This window comes from Petromyzon marinus, chromosome 4 (assembly GCF_048934315.1).
Source record: "Petromyzon marinus isolate PM22_M1 ecotype Great Lakes invasive population chromosome 4, UKy_Petmar_22M1.pri1.0, whole genome shotgun sequence".
Classification (NCBI taxonomy): Eukaryota; Metazoa; Chordata; class Hyperoartia; order Petromyzontiformes; family Petromyzontidae; genus Petromyzon; species Petromyzon marinus.
The window spans coordinates 17,616,246-17,636,726 of record NC_133670.1 but is presented as its reverse complement, the minus strand read 5'-3'; the positions used below and the strand labels follow the sequence as shown (position 1 = coordinate 17,636,726).

Sequence of the window (20,481 nt, the reverse complement as noted above, 5' to 3'; positions counted from 1 at the left end):
GTCATTCTTTGGTATTTATAAAATCCCCAAAAGCCGTGCATTTCCATTGTCCCTCCTGTACATCGGTGTTTGATTAAATCGATTCGATTAATTTCAGCAGGAAGGGGCCAACGTGCCACCTGACTCACCCGGCTTCAAAATAATATGGACGCAACATGCAGATATAACCACGTGACACATCCAATTGAATACTTATTTTAATAAAGTGATTATTATACGTCTCTGCTCAAAACTCACGTATGCAAACATTATCACAAGCCATAGTGCACAATTTTTTCTCTTTTTCTCGCTTACTTTTTCCAAATTGCCTTCCAATATGCGCTGTTGTCATGCTGCCACGAGACAAATTCCCATTCAGAACTTTTTCAGTGAGCATTGTGACATGAGATGGTGTTATTTAATGGCTTTTGCAAGATGACATACCAGAAATACCTTCAATTGCCTCTTATCTGTACCAGGTGATATCATCACCACGTGCTATGTGACAAGAAGTGCTTCGTTGCGTCGCATGGCAGTCACACCAACTACGTTGTAATCCTCAGAGCTGAAAATATGCCAACGTAAAAACCAAATTTAATGTTATTTTTTTAAAATCATGCAGTCACTGGGGCATGACTGAGACCAACAACTCACTGTATTTGCGTACTTGGTTTAACCACAAGTGGCTGAAACGTAGCTTCGAACGCAGCGTCTCAACGGGACTGGTTCTGTGGTTCTGACACGGCCATATGAATCCACCCCCCCCCCCCCCCGAATCACCAGGCCCCCCTCTAACAGAAACACTTGCTAGATCCCTTCATTTTCCCCTTATTCACACGAAGTGGCCCCGCACCTTCTCACATGCTTCGCTAAAGTTGTGCACTGACAAGTTAAAGTGAATTTGCAAAGGATTCGAGAATGGAAAACGTGCGTGAACTAAGGGGTACAGAGATTATCTCTGATTTCACTCGTGAATATTCGCCCCCCCCCCCCCCCCACCAGCTTATTGTGTGCATGTACCACCTTTATACTGAATTTACATTGAATACTTAACAGTATACACTGGTTTTAATTCCACATCAAGTGTTAATGAATAACTGCCGAAGTGAGTCATTCGTATGTACACCTCATCCAGAGGCACCCTTCATTCAGTGCCAGTGCTCTCCATGGCAACTCGTGAATTGTTTTATGGAAGGTGCGAAGTTCTCATCATGAGGTTAGCCATGTTAACATCATCACTGTGGCCATTATTCAAGAGGCCTTTTTCTTTAGAACTGCTTTGTGTATAGATTGACGTCCTTCCTCCCCACCTCAGATTAACACGGTTGGCTACGTACGGTGCGAAAGAAGTTCAACATACATTCGATTTGTGCTATCAACGTCGTGTCTCGAGACAATGAACTTTCCACTTCGAGCTCTCTCAACAAGTAGTGCACCACCCCGAGTCAGAGAGCCCCGGACAATGAAAGCACAGTCTCGTCACTTCATCCTGCTTCTTTATCCACACGAGAGGCAAACATTTTAATTCCCGGCAAAGGCGAACTCAACACGTAGTTTTTTTGACAGCCAACCTTACAATTTATAATTGGCCGAACCCCAAAAAATATATTATTAACCTGCAAAAAAATAATAATTGTACATCAAAAACAAACCTAACAAATGAATTTAAAGCGGAATTTTTTTGATGCGATTACTTTTTTGTTGAATTGTTGGAGCGGGCGGAGACCGGCAACTTGCTACAGGTGAAAGCCACTTTTACCACGGGTGCGTGAGACCTGGATTCAGGCCCAGGATCACGGTATCTCTGACTCTGAGCCACACAATCACCTCGTTGTGTTTGTTTAATTAGGGTCTATCAGACGCTCGTATGTGTTTATTTCACCGATGTTTGTAAAACCAACGAGTCATCATTTCATGTTAGCTTTTATCGATCAATTTACTATTTTTACATGAATATAAATCTGCTCATTAAAATACTCCAAATACATTAAGTACCTCCTTGAGGCGAGTTATCAGTTTGCAATGGTTTAAGAAACATCTCTATTTAACGTCATTTTCCACATATGATTGTTACCGGCCTGTGCCAATCGGGCCAAAAAAGAGTCAAGAGTGGTTTTCAGTGCAAATCAATATTGGACGGTGCTCATCTTTTATTAACAGCGCTGAACCAGTGGTGGAAATTCCACATTCCCATTGTAAATGTGAGTATATTTATACGACAACCAATGTATCGCCCACATAGGGGGCTGAACAGCCGAGTTAACCCCAACAAAGTGAAGGGCGCACAAAGCCTTGTGGGGATCACAAAACGAATCGCCGTGACCAGGTTAAAGGAAGACACAACCCAACAGCTCTTATCTTGTAGCTGCTCGCCTCGACTGAGTGTCTCTGGGCTGTTCCACATGAGTTTAAAATGTCATTGTTGGTAAAATACTATATATATCTTTGAAGGTAGGTTCAGGCATGTCCTTCTGGCACTATCGTGATGTTACTCCCATACGGTTTAATAATGTCAATGTAGTGACATCACTTTAATACATTTCTACAAGAGCAGTTTAATTTTTGAGTTACACCTTCTGTAAGAGTTCACAGACAATTCTTCAAATTTCAGCCTGTGGGTTTTTTATTGCAAATTAGACATCAGGATCAGAATTGTCCTCTGGATCAACTGGTCCTCATCATATAAAAGTGGAATTTCGACCAGTAGTTCAGGGCTGCTACCATGTAATCTTCATTCCATGATTAATATCATGAAGGCTAAAATAAAAACTGAGTAAAGGGGGTGACACGACCTTGTTCAATTTTTCTCCTACATTAGTAAAATGTATACTTTTGCCACCAACATCATCATCTCAACCATTGACATCTGTCAGCCACCAACATCCAGAAACCAATATAAACCTCCCACTAACCATCACCAACCTCCACAAACCACCAAGTGGTGCTGACTCAGATAGAACCATTATGAGCCGGTGAAAGGCCCCCAGGATTAAACCTAAGATCTCAGCGGTGATGGCTCAGTGCCTCAGTCAAAGTCATTATGAATGCCCCTTTGAGACAACAAAAAACACCCGACCCTAGGTCTTAATCATGGGATCTCAGCAAGATGGTTATAAACCCTGTTTGTGAAAGAGAATCCCAGACCCAGGACTCAAACCCAGGATCTCAGCAGAACTGACTCAGCATCTCAAACAACCATTATGAACTCTGTAAGCCAATGAGACACACACATCTACAGAGCTCAAACACTGCACCTCGGTGGTTCATACTCAGTCTCTCTGACATGGCCATTATAAACCCCTCCCATTTGTGTAACAGAGAGATATACGCCCAGCCCCGGGGCCTGAAGCTAGCAACCCTACCATGGTGGTTCAGCAGTTTTGACACAGTCACTGTGAACCTCCCCCTATGAAACAACAATAGCCACCCAACCTTAAGAGCTCAAACTCATGCTCCTTGCAGTGCCAACTCAGCATCTCAAACACCACCATTATGGACATCCGCTACGAGACAGCAAAACGCTACTCAACCTCAGCGCTCAAACCCAGGATCTCTGCCGTGCCAGTTCTGGTTCCAACACGGCACCGTCATTATGGACGCCCCGCCACCAGGCAGCAAGGACAGCCCCGGCACCAGGGATCAAACCGAGGCCCCCTCATCACGGCTGCCGTCTCGGTGCCCCTTCACGCAACCGTGAGCCGCGCCGAGCTCTTGGCTTCCCCGGCAGAGAACTCGACGAGGCCGCTCATGGAGGCTCGCAGCTCAAACAGCGAGAGGCGGTAGACAGTGCCACGCGCCTCCATGTGGGCGCCACCGCTGCCGTCGCGGAGCCGCGTCCCGTTGAGGGCCCAGCGCGGGGGCCGCGCCGCGGGGCCCGAAAGCTCCACCTCGAAGACAGCGGTGCCCGAGGACGGGACCCGAACGTCCTGCAGCTCACGCGTCACCTGGAGCACTTGGTCTGCAGCGCAAAAGACGAGCGGCGCCCCAACGATGAGGTCATCGCGAGGGTTAATCGTCAACAGCAGCACCAATGTTAGCTTTAGCATTCTCGAAAACGGATTCAGCAGCATCATGGACAGCATCATCATTATCATGCCAAGTACTCCTTCATTAAACTAAGCTAATCTATAAAAAATATATATTTTAGCAGGTAAGCCCCACTGAGCTAAATAGCTCTTTTTTAGAAGCGACCTGGCCACAAATGATAGCTCAATGAAGGGGCTTATGTGGAAATTTGTAGCAGCCAAATACTTTCAACAAGCCAATGAAGGATCATCCTGAAAAAAGTCACCAGACTCAAGAGAGGTTTTCCTGGGTAAAGCGAATTATCAATATTAACATAAACATCAGTGTTGCTAGCATTGTCATCAACATTATCGACAGCACCAGCATAATCATTAACATGAAAAGTATCAGCAATTGATTTATAAAAATAACATGAACCGGTCTTCAGTGTCCCATTCCCTTTCACTGAACAGCGTGGATGCACACAGTGTGGTCAAACAACCCCTCCGTGACTTGACACGCATAGGTCTGTACATTATTATTAATCACAAGTGCAGAATGTGCGAGCATGTACGACCACCTGAAGTCATAATGTCTCCATCCTCAAATAAGCGCAAGGCAGTGGTCTCATCTGCAGTTTATATGCTTGATGTCCCACAGAGAAAATAATCGACAATCTTCCGGGGACGAGTGAGCCAAAAGCACAATCGTTACACAGTATTATGTTAAACTCTTTCCCACCGTATGCAGCCAACCATGCTTATCGGAGGTGCGGTATCCCACGCTGCGTGTATATGTGTGGTACGCAGAGTGTGCGGTACCCGATCACTGTGCGTAAAAGTTCATATACACTCCTTGAAACTTCAGGATTAGAATTGTCCTTAATATCGACTGATCTCCGTCATAAGAATGTGGACTTTCCACTAGGGGATAGGGTTGTTGCCCCGATGTTTGTTTCAGTGGGGAGACACTTTGACATTGAGAACTGAAAACACCCCATGATTAATACAATAGAATTCTGAGAAGGTAGGGCTTCAAAACAAAACTGATTTGAGGCGGTGACACAACCTCCAGAATCTTGCCCTTTCATGCAGCTGTTCTCCACCTCCCCTTGTACATCAGTAACATTGCTACTCTCGCCAGCATCATCATCGCAACATCTCAAGAATTATTTGGCGAGGATATGTCCTCGCGGTCACACGAACTCCGCTTGTTGCAGAGGTTCACGGTTTGGTTCCAGCGGCCGCCCTGGTTATCACTGCGGGTGTATTTACCATTAAGCATTCTTCGTGCCGTCTGTTTCACAGTGGATGTTCAAAGATCCCGTGCAAGAGTGTGCCAGTGCCATTATCTAAATTAGAAAAATTACACGTAGGCTTTCGCGACCAATATCCTCCATAATAGAGGTTTTTTGGGTTAGGTCACGTAAATATATAAATGTGTCGTTAAAACCCGCTACCACCCGACACAGCCAATTAGTAAGGTGTGTCACGTAAACATAACATGCTAATTCGTCACTAGTACAGCACACCGGTGTGTTGGAGAGCCAAGCCACAACATTTACAATCTGAGTTCAAAGTTTTTCCATTAATTACAACTAGCTTCATCAGGCGACAGCCAGATTTGTGGAGAAGTCCGCCTGTTTTGTTCCTTCCACCCCTCTATTTAAGGAACCAAACAGGATGACTTCTCCATAAATCTGGCTGTTGCCTGATGAAGCTAGTTGTAATTACTGGCGAAACGTCGTACTCAGATTGTAAATGTTGTGGCTTGGCTCTCCAACACACCGGTGTGTTGTACGAGTGACGAATTGGCATGTTCTGTTTACGTGACAACTCTCACTAGTTGGCTGTGTCGGGTGGTGGCGGGTTTTAACGACACATTTATATATTTACGCGACCTAACCCAAAAAAATTATATTATGGATAATAGAAAAAATACCTTTAAATTACTCCTTTAGGATCCAGCATACACGGCAATCATCGCCCCCTACTGTGTAAATTTGGAAGGACCCTTCTGAACAAAACAGTCATGGGACTCTCTCCTGGGTAAACAAGCAAAATAATCGACAATAATAAAAACACTCAGACACCTCCAACAAACCGTCACCAACCTCCACAAACCATCAAATCGGTGCCGACTCGTGCCCAGCTACGGCCATTACGAGCCCACGAAACGCGATGCACACGGCGCGAATTCCACGCGGTTGCTGGAGGACGCGCGTGGCGCCAGGCAGCGCGTACCCTCGACGAGCAGCCGCGCTGACGACGAGGCCTCCCCGGCGCGGCACGTGTAGGAGCCCTCGTCGCTGAAGGCCGCCTCGACGATGACGAGCGTGCGGTACTCGCCCTGCGCGCCCATCTGGTAGCGTTCGCCCGCCGCCAGCTCGCGCCCGCCGTGCTGCCAGGAGACGCGGGTGGTGGCGCGCGACACGCGGCACTCGAGCACGGCGCGCCGGCCCACGATGGCGATCTTGTCGCGTAGCGGCTTTGTGATGCGGACCGGCAACTCTGGTCGTGCAAGATGGGGGGGGGGGGGGTGGGGGGGGGGTGGTGGTACCATCAGAGCCGTCGTCGTCGTCATCAACGTAAGACGCAATGGCAAATTGTTTGTGACAACTTATGATCCATAATAGAGGTTTTTGGGTTAGATCGCGTCAATATATAAATGTGTCGTTAAAACCCGCCACCACCCGACACAGCCAACTAGTAAGGGTTGTCACGTAAACAGAGCGTGGCCAATTCGTCACTAGTACAGCACACCGGTGTGTTGGAGAGCCAAGCCACAACAGTTACAAACTGGGTACGACGTTTTGGCAGTAATTACAACTAGCTTCATCAGGCGACAGCCAGATTTGTGGAGAAGTCTTATTGTTTCGTTCCTTATATAGAGGCGTAGATGTGTGTATGATGCCAATGATTCTGAGGCAATGCTTTGCGGTGGGCAACGTAATAAGACTATCTTGTGTTAGCACAGCCACTGGATGCTCTACACATTTAGAAACATGCATCTAGATTATTTGGCTGCAACTATACATTTCCACGTTTGATGATAGGCAGCTACTTCGATGAGCTATCACGTGTGGCCAGGTCGTCTCTGACAAAGACTGACCAGCTCAGTGGGCTTCACAATAACGCTGGTTGCTGGCTGCATAACGTTATGAGCCATTGGACCTGCGGCTTGCGATCACCAGCTTGTGTAAACAAATATATATTTTAAAAATAAAGCAGTCAAACAAACTTGATTTGAAGCTTTCGTGACTGCAGGAATTTAATTAAATAAATTTCTACATGATTTTACCGAAAGCACCAAAGATTATCAAACAAAATAAAAAGTCAACGGCTCCCCGGACCCTCACCTCGGACGCGGAGCCGAGTCGTGCACTCGGCGCCCTCGGCGGAGAACCCCACCTCCCCGGCGTCCTCGGCGCGCACACACCCCAGCACCAGGCTGTGCCGCGTGCCTGTGGCACACGGGGGAACACGGTGAGCGCCGGTGCAAGTGCTCGCACGCGCTGACGAACAACTTAAGCGCCGGCAAATCGGCGTGCTTCTGAACGACGTGTCCTTGGGCGAACAAAGCACGGTCACGCGTAAGAGACGTGCTGATGAATGCTTGGCGCAGGTGGACACGTGCGCTTGTGAATGTGCCCTTCGGTGAACGTACCGCTATGGATTCTATAGCTTCACAAGACTGTAGAGTTTATTGACTCACGCTGATATTCTATACATTTTGAAGATGCGCACCATTATAGATTCACATCGCTCTGGCCATCATCGTCGGCCCTGGATGAAGGCCTCCTCCCCGAGCCGTCACTATCTCGATATCGCGATGCAACAATCCACCGAGCTATCGTGCACGGGAGGATTGCATCACTTCAACAACCGTGAATATAAATCGTTTGTGTGACCCTGAATCGTGACCCATGACTAGAGACCTCCAAAAACATCCCAATACGTGACCCCAGATTGCGACGTTAAATAGTGACCCAGATCATGGGGTGGCGGGGAGCCGGCGAATCGACGCGCACCCTCATCTCGGATGCGGACGTTGTCCCCGGGCTTGAGTCGCGTCCCGTTGAGAGTCCACACGGCGCTCACCTCGTCGTGAGTGGTCTCACACTCAAACGAGGCTGCCTGCCCCTCCTCCACGTCGCACTCCGTCAACCGCTGCACCATGCGCACGTCGCGAGCTGTACCAGACGGTGAGGAGCGGGGTGGTGTGAGATGGGTGGGGTCATGGAAGGAGACGGTTGAGGTGGGTTTATGAAAGGGCTTCGTATTAGTCAGCCCGGCAGACACTCGGTGTGTCGATCCTTCAAGCTCTCGGTCAATCAGCCAGTCAGTCAAGTTGGTTAGTCAGGCAGTCGTGAGGAAAATCAGTCAGTCAGTCAGTCAAGTTGGTTAGTCAGGCAGTCGTGAGGAAAATCAATCAAGCAGTCTTTCAGTCAAGTTGGTTAGTCATGCAGTCGTGAGGAAAATCAGTCAGTCAAGTTGGTTAGTCAGGCAGTCGTGAGGAAAAATCAGTCAAACAGTCAGTCAGTAAAGTTGGTTAGTCAGGCAGTCGTGAGGAAAATCAGTCAGTCAGTCAAGTTGGTTAGTCAGGCAGTCGTGAGGAAAATCAGTCAAGCAGTCAGTCAGTCAAGTTGGTTAGTCAGGCAGTCGTGAGGAAAATCAGTCAAGCAGTCAGTCAGTCAAGTTGGTTAGTCAGGTAGTCGTGAGGAAAATCAATCAAGCAGTCTTTCAGTCAAGTTGGTTAGTCATGCAGTCGTGAGGAAAATCAGTCAGTCAAGTTGGTTAGTCAGGCAGTCGTGAGGAAAATCAGTCAAGCAGTCAGTCAGTCAAGTTGGTTAGTCAGGCAGTCGTGAGGAAAATCAGTCAGTCAGTCAGTCAAGTTGGTTAGTCAGGCAGTCGTGAGGAAAATCAGTCAAGCAGTCAGTCAGTCAAGTTGGTTAGTCAGGCAGTCGTGAGGAAAATCAGTCAAGCAGTCAGTCAGTCAAGTTGGTTAGTCAGGCAGTCGCGAGGAAAATCAGTCAAGCAGTCAGTCAGTCAAGCTGGTTAGTCAGGCAGTCGTGAGGAAAATCAGTCAAGCAGTCAGTCAGTCAAGTTGGTTAGTCAGGCAGTCGTGAGGAAAATCAGTCAAGCAGTCAGTCAGTCAAGTTGGTTAGGCAGGCAGTCGTGAGGAAAATCAGTCAAGCAGTCAGTCAAGTTGGTTAGTCAGGTAGTCGTGAGGAAAATCAGTCAAGCAGTCAGTCAAGTTGGTTAGTCAGGCAGTCGTGAGGAAAATCAGTCAAGCAGTCAGTCAGTCAAGTTGGTTAGTCAGGCAGTCGTGAGGAAAATCAGTCAGTCAGTCAGTCAAGTTGGTTAGTCAGGCAGTCGTGAGGAAAATCAGTCAAGCAGTCAGTCAGTTAAGTTGGTTAGTCAGGCAGTCGTGAGGAAAATCAGTCAAGCAGTCAGTCAGTCAAGTTGGTTAGTCAGGCAGTCGTGAGGAAAATCAGTCAGTCAGTCAGTCAAGTTGGTTAGTCAGGCAGTCGTGAGGAAAATCAGTCAAGCAGTCAGTCAGTCAAGTTGGTTAGTCAGGCAGTCGTGAGGAAAATCAGTCAAGCAGTCAGTCAAGTTGGTTAGGCAGGCAGTCATGAGGAAAATCAGTCAAGCAGTCAGTCAAGTTGGTTAGTCAGGTAGTCGTGAGGAAAATCAGTCAAGCAGTCAGTCAAGTTGGTTAGTCAGGCAGTCGTGAGGAAAATCAATCAAGCAGCCAGTCAATAAAGCAGTTAATGAGCCAGGCAGTGTATTCGTCAGTCATGTTGGGATAATTTAATCAGTCACTCTGTCAGAATAGTTTCAGCAATCAGCCGAGCGAGCAGTCAATCAATCAGGTCCCCCTCGCAAAAGAGGGCGTTTTACATGGTTAAATAAAGGTGAAATGAAAAAAAATGAACAATAATTTATCGGTCAGTATTGAAGTCGTTCAATTCGTGTAAATTAGTCAAAATGTCAGTCAACATTTCAGTCAATGGGTAAATAAATTGAACATTCACTCAGTGTATCAATCTATCTTTGGGTACAGGTATTCTTAGTAAACGCAAGAGGTGTAGACTGTCACTCTGGCCAGCACCGGGCACTACAAAAACACTCAAATGGTTGTTACAAACAGCCCAAACGGGTTTTCTCCACAGCGAATGGCTGACAATGGGAAGTGGTGTCACAATCGTTAGCACACTGCACGATGAACCCGGTGACCAAGGTTCGATTCCCAGCCACGGCTAACAAGAGGAGAGTGATATCTGAAACAACCCTATACTGGGCCTCCACCCATCACCAACCCGCAATGGTGGTCAAATAGCCCCCATTGCTGATACGGAGGTCTTCATCCAGCAGCGGACTAACAAGAGTCTATCATTAAAGAATGGGTAGACTCAATATTGTTCCACTATTGTGTTCTTGCGTATGGCAGTGCGTTCAGGCGCTAAATGTCTATGTTGAGGTCTGCTGCCCACGACAGGGCTTCAGAGGAGCGAGTTCGTGCAGTGTTGCTGTTCCTCCTCATACTCAAGCGGGTTACTATTGGGTCCCCAGTTTCGGTTGCATGGCCACATTAATACACTTATCTCCCTGAAGGCACGTGTCCCCGAATGAACTTCAGGACGAACAACTTCTCGTTATTTAAAGCCCAATTTACACAGGACTCGCCCTCACTTTACTGTGAACTTTGACCACAACTCGGCAAGTATGAACACGCTCCACTGTGTGCAGATTCTATGGAGGAAGCGGTACCTTTCAGGATTTAAACTATAAACAATTTTTTTTTATTTTACCAGGAAAGGCCCACTGAGCTGTATAGCTCTTTTTTTAGAAGCGACCTGACCACAAATGATAGCTGAACAAAGTGGCTTATGACGTGGAAATTTATAGCAACCGAATACTCTAAGCCAGCCACCTGCAACCCTGAGCAGGAGCGGTAGAAAATGGATGGATTAAAATGCATGAGAATGTTTTATATTTTAAACGTTATTTTTAACACTGTGATTTCTGTAATGTTTTACTTTAATGTCAGCGGAATTATTCATTACTTATCATGTTAAGAAATGTCAGCTAAGATTTATTTGCGAGCCAGATGCAGTCATCAAAAGAGCCACATCTGGCTCACGAGCCATAGGTTGCCGACCCCTGCTCTCAACGCATGTTTCTAAAAATGGAGGGAAAAACCGGAGGACCCAGATAAAAATCCACGCGACCACGGGGAGAACATGCAAACTCCAAATATACAGGCGTCAGGGTCAGGATCGAACACGACAACCTCATGTATACCAGGCGAGGTAGTTAACATCTATCCACCATGGCACTCCCCATCCCTCAACACGACCGTCTCGAATTAATAAACTAACAAATTAGTGAATTCATTCTGTTGACAATTGTTGACAAACGGACGAATCAAATAAAGAATGCTTTGACAATTAATTATCGTTTGGATATATTACTGAATGAATGGATTTAATAAAAGATATGTGATTAGATTAATTAACATATGGGTGGGTCAGTTGATGATTAAAGTAATCATTGGATGTATGAATGGAGTTAGTTATGTCGAGATGAATAAGTGGATGGATTTTTAAAGGGATTAATGGGGTTCTGAATGAATTATTTTGGTGAATGCATAAATATCTGAATTAACGAACAATATCAAAATTATATTATTCATTACTTATCAAAATATCCAAATTAATTAATAGCAAGCTCGATAAGTAATTATTTGTTTGGTTCATTGACACATTACTAATGAACACTAGATTAATCAATTAAAGAAATAATGTATTAATAAATAAACTAATGGAACATATATCCAGTGAAGTAATAGTCACGAAGACATGAATGGTTGATTTAATAATAGGTGAAAGAAAAGATGAGTAACTGAATGAGTGAGTGACTGAGTGTACGAGTGAATGACTGAGTGAATGACTAAGTGAGTGACCGAGTGAATGACTCGGTATACGAGTGAACGACGGACCGTGCACCCGCAGCGCTGCCTCGGTGCGTGTGTCGCCCGTGACCACGCACGCGTAGATCCCCGAGTCGGCGCGCTCGCACCGCGGCACGAGCAGTGAGCGCCGCGGGCCCTGGGACATGAGGCGGCACCGGCCGCCCGGCTTCACCTCCTCTCCATCCTGCTCCCCCACAAAGATAAGTGTCCTCTGTAGAGCCACAACAGACTGTCGGGGAAAGTGCTGTTAGCGAGCACCTACGAAGGCCGGCACGGCATACGAGGGGGTGGGCGGCCAGCATCACGCCCGGCCGCCTTTGTCTCCCATAGCGGCGAGGTTTACACACCGCACCAGGTACTCATTTGAGGCTGAGTCGACCTAGAGGAGGCCCAGGACCGATTCAAATAACCGTCACTGGTGTTGGCCCTGAGTAGGAATCGAACTCAGGTCACCGGAATCGTAGTGCAGCGTGATAACCGTGACACTACTGCTGCCCCCCACACACACACCCCGTGTCATATGCCATTGGGCAAGCGCCGTTAGCGAGCACCTATTAAAGCAGGCGCAGCGCGTAAGGAGGTGGTGTCACCGCTTAAGTTTTCTACAGCCAGCACCAGGTACACATTTTTGGATGAGGTGACCTCGGGGAGGCCCAGATAAAACTCACAGCTGATGTCAGCCTGGGCCCCGGATTCGTAGTGCAGTGCCCTAACCACTGTACCACCCCTCCCCACATATCAGTCTTGTAATCAAGGCTAGGAGCCACGAGGCTAACGCCGATGTTGAGGTTATGAGCCACAAGTCAAGGCCCATATCAAGTGTTGGAGTCTCTTAGGCAGAGGGCCAGTCTCAAGGTCGGTGCCTCTTATCCAAGTCCTTTGACCGAGGCGACAACAGTGACCAGAGCTGAGAATATTCCCTCGAGCTGCCATTGAGCATCTATGTACTGCCGCACATACCACCAACATCAATCGCCATTGGGTGGCGGTGTTGTCCCCACGCCGTTTGTGCCAGGCTAGGTGCGCACGCACACCTTGTACCACTTGACGTCGGCGAACTCGCGCGACACCTCGCACTCGAGGGTGACGCGTGACTTCTCGGGTGCGCGCGTCTCCTCCAGCTCACGGACGAACCTCACGGGCGGCTCTGTGCATCACACGCCAGCCGCAACGGGACAGCAGGGTTAACCACAACCCACGCCAGCCGCAACGGGACAGCAGGGTTAACCACAACCCACGGCAACCGCATTGGGACAGCAGGGTTAACCACAACCCACGGCAACCGCAATGGGACAGCAGGGTTAACCACAACCCACGGCAACCGCAATGGGACAGCAAGGTTAACCACAACCCACGGCAACCGCAATGGGACAGGAAGGTTAACCACAACCCACGGCAACCGCAATGGGACAGCAAGGTTAACCACAACCCACGGCAACCGCAATGGGACAGGAAGGTTAACCACAACCCACGGCAACCGCAATGGGACAGCAAGGTTAACCACAACCCACGGCAACCGCAATGGGACAGCAAGGTTAACCACAACCCACGGCAACCGCAATGGGACAGCAAGGTTAACCACAACCCACGGCAACCGTAATCCACCGGCCACCACTGGGCCCACCGCAAGAGACCATTGATTGGTGACCACAGCAAACGAATCGATAGGCCCTGGGCTTAATTTCAGCTTAGCGTGTCTGGGTCGGACAGCCAAAAATAATTACGCAGCCGGCACACCACATCCAGTATACCTCTCGGTATGGCTGTATTTATGTATGTATGCACGTTGAACTTCTTTCGCACCGTGCGTAGCCAACTGCGCTAATCGAAGGTGCGACCGCGCTAATCGGAGGCGCGAGCTGTGGTTATTCGTCACAGGTGCCCACCAGCTATCAGCGAGTAGACGTTCAGGTCGACACGAAAACGGTAGGCGGGCACACCCGTCGATTGGCAGACACGGACGGACACACCGTCAGCCGGCAGACGACGCGACCGCCGCCCCTCGCACCTCTGACCGTGAGCCTCGCCGAGCAGTGCACCCCCTCGGCCTGGAAGGAGACGAGGCCCGAGTCGTCGAGGGAGAGCGCCGCGAGCGTGAGGCTGTGCTCCGTGCCGCACGCCGCGACACGGCACAGGGGCCCCGGAGACACGGGCACTGCGTCGCGGAACCACTGGCCCGGCACGTCGGCGTGAGAGAGGCGCAGCGAGAACGTGGCCGTGCCGCGCTCCGTCGCCTCCACCGCGCTCGGAGCCTGCACCAGGCGCACCTGGCGAGCTGCGGTGGGGCACAGCGTGGCGGTGGGGGGAGGGAGGGGGGGGAGCACAGCGGCGTGGCTATTGGTGAGTGCGCCACCGAAGGTGCGACCGCGCCGGAGGCCGTGCGGTCGGAGAGAGAGAGGCCCAGGCACTGAAGAAGGGAAAGGCCTGGGCGCCAGGCAATGAAGAGGGGAGAGGCCCAGGCACAGGACCATGAAGAGGGGGGACGCTGAAGGAGCGCCGAGCCACTTACTTGACTGCATTCTGTTATTCCTGGTCATCTCATCTCGGCCACAATCAGTAACCTGCATATCTCCTCATCTCATCTAGTCTCCACTGTAATCGTTAATCTGCTCATCGCAGATGTAGTCAGCAACCCTGCTCATCTAGTTTCATCTCAACTATACTCAGTAATCCTGCTCATCTCAGCCATAATCAGTAATCCTGTTCATATCTCAACATATCAGTAATCCTGCTCATCTCAGCCATAATCAGTAATCCTGTTCATATCCCAACTAATCAGTAATCCTGCTCATCTCAGCCATAATCAGTAATCCTGTTCATATCTCAACTAATCAGTAATCCTGCTCATCTCAGCCAAAATCAGTAATCCTGCTCATATTTCAACTAATCAGTAATCCTGCTCATTTCAGCCATAATCAATAATCCTGTTCATATCTCAACTAATCAGTAATCCTGCTCATCTCAGCCATAATCAATAATCCTGTTCATATCTCAACTAATCAGTAATCCTGCTCATCTCAGCCATAATCAGTAATCCTGTTCATATCTCAACTAATCAGTAATCCTGCTCATCTCAGCCATAATCAGTAATCCTGTTCATATCTCAACTAATCAGTAATCCTGCTCATTTCAGCCATAATCAATAATCCTGTTCATATCTCAACTAATCAGTAATCCTGCTCATCTCAGCCATAATCAATAATCCTGTTCATATCTCAACTAATCAGTAATCCTGCTCATCTCAGCCATAATCAGTAATCCTGTTCATATCTCAACTAATCAGTAATCCTGCTCATCTCAGCCATAATCAGTAATCCTGTTCATATCTCAACTAATCAGTAATCCTGCTCATCTCAGCCATAATCAGTAATCCTGTTCATATCTCAACTAATCAGTAATCCTGCTCATCTCAGCCATAATCAGTAATCCTGCTCATCTCATCTCAGCTGTAGTCGGTGAGGTTGCTCATCTCGGCTGTGACCTGTCACCTGTCACCCCGCCCGCCCGACCACCGCCGCCGCCGCTACCACCACCATCACCACCGCCACCACCACCATCACCGCCACCACCACCACCACCACCGCTACTACCACCACCACCACCACCATCACCGCCACCACCACCACCACCACCGCCACCACCACCACCATCACCGCCACCACCACCACCACCACCACCGCCGCCACCACCGCCACCACCGCCATCACCGCCACCACCACCACCACCACCGCCACCACCGCCGCCGCCACCACCACCACCGCCGCCACCACCACCACCACCACCACCACCACCACCGCCACCACTACCACCACCATCACCACCACCACCACCATCACCGCCACCACCACCACCGCCACCACTACCACCACCAACACCACCACCACCACCATCACCGCCACCACCACCACCATCACCGCCACCACCACCACCACCACCACCGCCACCACTACCACCACCATCACCACCACCATCACCACCACCACCACCATCACCACCACCACCATCACCACCACTACCATCACCACCACCACCACCATCACCGCCACCACCACCACCACCGCCACCACTACCACCACCAACACCACCACCACCACCATCACCGCCACCACCACCACCACCATCACCGCCACCACCACCACCACCACCACCGCCACCACTACCACCACCATCACCACCACCATCACCACCACCATCACCACCACCACCACCACCGCCACCACCACCACTACCACCACCACTACCACCACCACCACCATCACCGCCACGTACGCTCCACGCTGAGCCGCGCCTGCGTGCGCTCGTGGAGGCTCTCGCAGGAGTAGACGCCGCGGTCCGAGAAGCTGACGGAGCGCACGGTGAGCGAGCGCAGCGGTCCGTGCACGCGCAGCTCGGCGCGCTCGGCTCCGGGGTTCAGCAGCACGCCGTTGCGTGCCCAGCGCACCTCGGCCTGCGCTCGCGACAACTCCACGGTGAACACCACGTCGTCACCTTCCTCCGCCGCCGTCGCCTCCAGCCCGCGCACGAACGACACGGGGGCCTCTGCACAGACGAGCTCCCGCACGAGCACAGACGAGCGCGCGCGAGCACAGATGTGAACGGACGGCGGGTGTGCGTGTGACACACAGATGTGTACAAAAGACAAACAAAGCCCGTATAGGCTTATAAGGCTGTTGGGGGCAAGTGCTGTTAGCGAGCACCTACGAAAGGCCGGCATGGCACACGAGCGGCTGGGTGGCCGGCACCACGCCCGGCTGCCTTTGTGCCCTAAGTGGCGATGTTCACACACCGCACCGGGTACTCGTTTGAGGCCGAGTCGACCGTGCGGATGCCCGGGCCCTCACCTTGCACGCGGAGCAGGGCCCGCGTCTCCGCTCCGTCGGCCAGTGCCGCCACCTCGCCGGCGTCGAGCGCCGTGACGGCGCGCAGGAGCAGCGAGCGGGCGGCGCCATCCTCGTGGAGCGATGCACGGCCCCCGGCCTCCAATGCGGCGCCACGCAGCTCCCAGCGCACGGCCGCGTCGGCCGGCAAGACCGAGCAGCGGAACGTCGCGTCCTCGCCCTCCAGCACCGTGAGCCCGTGCAGCTCCGACACGAACTCCACGGGACGAGGAACTGCACGGGCACATGGGGTCATGGGGTCACGGGGTCATGGGGTCACGGGGTCACGGGTGAAGAGGAGATGGCAGGGCATGGAGATTTTAAGGGTGAGGGGTGATGGGGCAGGAGAGTAGGGGAGTGAGATGGTAAGTGGACGTGGAGGGCGAGTGACTGTCGTGGTGGTGATGGTGATGATGGATGGTGGATTAAAGAGAGTATGTGGGTGAGTGGTGGTGAGGATTAGTGGCGTTCGAAAACTGGTGATGATATAATAGGAGGGTGAGTGTATGTGGTGGTAGTGGTGATGGAGAGGATTGGTGGAGAGGACAATAAGAGAATGAGTGGTGGTGAAGAAGAAGAGTGGTATTTAAAGACAGGAGGGTGAAATTTCGTGGAGACAGTGGTGAGAGTTATTGGGGTAGGTGAGTGGGAAAGTGTTTGGCCATGAAGGTGGTGGTAGAGGCTTTTGGAGTGGCATTGTTGACTATGGTGGGGTTCCCAAATATCTGGGAGGCTTAACCAGGACACATGGTAAGCTGGCAGCGCCTCCTTGAATGGCTGACAGTGTCAGCAAGCCTCTGCTGATGCTATGGGTTGAGGGTTTGAGGTGAGAGAACTGCAGGCTGCCACCACACGGCGCCTTTCCACAGCTCCACACGGCAGCGCCACGAGTGTGGCGAGGCACTGACGGCACTGACGGTGAGCCGCGGCTAAATTGAAACCGGGACAAAATGTGCGCGTGTTTTTTTTTTTACTTAAAGTTTCAGAACACTGGGATAGCGTTGTGCCAGTTTTGTAGGCTTGCTACATGTGCACCTACACGCATAGATGCACAGCGACACAAAGACCCCACGTATAGTCTGTGCTGTTAGCGAGCACCTATGAAGGCCAGCATGGGCACACGAGGGGGTGGGTGGCCAGCACCGCGACGGGCGGCCTTGGTCTCCCCAGTGCCGATGTTTAAACGCCGAACCAGGTACTCATTTGAGGCTGAGTCGACCTAGGCGAGGCCCAAGACGCCCTTAGACTGTTGGGGCAAGCGCTGTTAGCGAGTAGCACCAAACGAAGGCCGGCGTTGTGGCAAACGAAGGGGGGGGGGGTGTGTGGGTGGCCCAGTCCCGGGCGCGCGCGCTCCTCACCCTCGACGGCCAGCCACGCGCTCGTGACGTCGCCGCTCGTCTCGCACGTGTACTCGCCCTCGTGCTCGAGCGCCACGCGCGCGATCCGCAGCTCCCGCCTGACGCCCTCCTCCGCCACCACCTCCTCCCACCGCTCGCCCTCCTCCTCCTCCTCCTCGCCCCCCTCGCCCAGGGGGAGCCCGTCCCGGAGCCAGGTCACGTGTGCCCGCGGGTCCGACACGAGGCAGCCGAGCGCAACGGGCTCCCCGGCGCGCGCGTACACGTCGCGCAGGGGCTGCGTGAAGAGCGCGGGGGGGGCTGTGGGGCAAGGGGGAGGAGTAGCGACGGCAGAAGAAAACTTTGGTGGTGAGTAAATGTCAGAACTGGACCTGGACCTGGTACGATGCGTAAAACATCAGCAAGGGGGAGACAAAGGCCGGCAGTGGTGCTGAGCACCTCGCCCCCCCCAACTCGTGTGCTGTGTCGGCCTTGACGGCTGTTCGCTGACAGCACTTACCCGTTAATTCTATAGGGTGATCTATGCCTGCGTGTGTGCGCTCGTGGGTGCGCTTGTCCGGTCCGCACCCGTGACGCGCACGTGGAACTCGATGGCGTCTCCGTCGCGCGTCACGCACACGTACGTCCCCGCGTCCGCGGCCTCGCACCCGTGCAGCACGAGCGCCCGCTCGACCCCGTCGCTCAGCCGCTCGCGCCGCTCGTCGTCGCTCAGCTCCTCGCCGCCCGCGCGCTGCCACGAGACGGCGGCGTCGTCGCGCGACACCTCGCAGCCCAGCGCCACGTCCTCCCCCTCCACCGCCTCCACGTCGGTGAGCGTCTCCTCGCGCGACACGAAGCGAGCCGGGGGCTCTGCGCTCGCACGACGGACACCGCCGTGATCTCCATCACCCGGTTGTCATCCGCTATTATAATCATCATCATCATCACGTGTCGTGAACTGCTTTCGTGCCGCACGTAGCTAACCGTGCTAATCGGAGGTGTGGGGAAAGGACAGCAAACTAAACACAAAAAGTAGTTCTAAAGAAATGAGTTTTCAATTTCAAAGTAAAAGTGCACATCATCACAATTATCATAATCTCAATCGCATCACGCTCAACATCATTATCATCGTGATACAGCCTTCCTCAATTATCACATATTGGGAGGAAGAGCGGTCTAGACGGCCGCAGAAGTGGCCATCTTTGTTCGATGGCCCAGCCAAAAAGCCGCTGCGAGGATGGGCGGAGTTTGCGTGATGGGTTATTCTCCTTGACAGGATCAGCAAGGTAGTGTGATTCATTTGTGAGTACGACCTCATAAAAGTATTCCATTAGCAACTGGAAACCAAAGCAGCTCGATGAGCACCGGACAGACACGGTCGTCATCCTGACATTCATCATTACCCTCGTGAGCTATCGCGCCATCCTCATCTCCACTACCATCATCATCCCGACATCCTCCACCAGGAGCTTCCTGCATTGAAATATTCGCATGAATAATATAGGGAATTACAACTTGAGGTGGATATGTCCTGGCCACCTCGTATTCCAGCTTGTGTTCAAAGCACTGGATCACAAGTGTGTGCCATCGCAGCCAGCATGTCCTGCATCTCATTAGTCGTGTCCCATGTGCTGTGTCCCGCGTGCTGCAATGTGAGGTTTAAAGTTTATTTATTTAGCCAGGTGAGAACTCCAGGGACCGGCAAAGTTTCACTGGCAAGATTGACCTGGGACATGAGCCTGCCAGTATGGTGCAATGATCGCTCCTATAAATACAAATGGGAACTTTGCTGGTAATTTTTTTAATTTTGCAATGGCCTGCTCTGATCTTGCAAATGACTTCACAGTGGACTTTAACATCCATTGTGAAGCAGACGGCGTTCATTATTCTTATTATTATTGGTAATGCCACCTGCAGTAATAACAAGCTGCTGGATCCAACCATGAACCTCTGCAGCAAGCGGTGAATGCTGGGCCGTGACGCCGGAGCCTCCCTCACCGGTGACGCGGACCGTGAAGTCCACGCGCTCGTGCCCCGTGTCGCACGTGTAGACGCCGGCGTGCGCCGCCTGCGCGCGGTCGATGACGAGGCGGCGCAGCGTCCCCGACGCCTCCAGGCGGAGGCCGAGCTCCTGCTGCTGCTGCTCGGAGAGCGTGCGTCCCTCCTTGAGCCACGCGACGCTCGCGTCCCCGCGCGACACCACGCAGCTCAGCTCCGCGCGCTCGCCCTCCACCGCCTCCACGCTCGTCAGCGTCTCCTCGCGAGACACGAAGGTCGCGGGCGGCTCTGTGCATGCGCACACGCACAGC

General features: G+C 51.5%; 1 protein-coding gene across 1 annotated transcript in view; it reads right to left on the bottom strand.

Moving 5' to 3' along the window:
- OBSL1 (obscurin like cytoskeletal adaptor 1) overlaps window positions 1-20,481 on the bottom strand; it is a 40,426-nt gene continuing 19,945 nt past the window's right edge. Inside the window, exons 10-21 of the mRNA XM_076059299.1 lie at window positions 20,171-20,458; window positions 18,761-19,042; window positions 18,197-18,493; window positions 16,803-17,072; window positions 16,231-16,500; window positions 13,970-14,236; window positions 12,996-13,108; window positions 11,989-12,145; window positions 8,015-8,176; window positions 7,343-7,447; window positions 6,228-6,494; window positions 1-3,937 (exon numbers count right to left, since the gene is read on the bottom strand). Of these exons, the coding sequence (XP_075915414.1) occupies window positions 3,663-3,937; window positions 6,228-6,494; window positions 7,343-7,447; window positions 8,015-8,176; window positions 11,989-12,145; window positions 12,996-13,108; window positions 13,970-14,236; window positions 16,231-16,500; window positions 16,803-17,072; window positions 18,197-18,493; window positions 18,761-19,042; window positions 20,171-20,458 (2,753 nt within the window). The 3' untranslated portion in view covers window positions 1-3,662. The remainder of the gene's footprint in view (window positions 3,938-6,227; window positions 6,495-7,342; window positions 7,448-8,014; window positions 8,177-11,988; window positions 12,146-12,995; window positions 13,109-13,969; window positions 14,237-16,230; window positions 16,501-16,802; window positions 17,073-18,196; window positions 18,494-18,760; window positions 19,043-20,170; window positions 20,459-20,481) is intronic.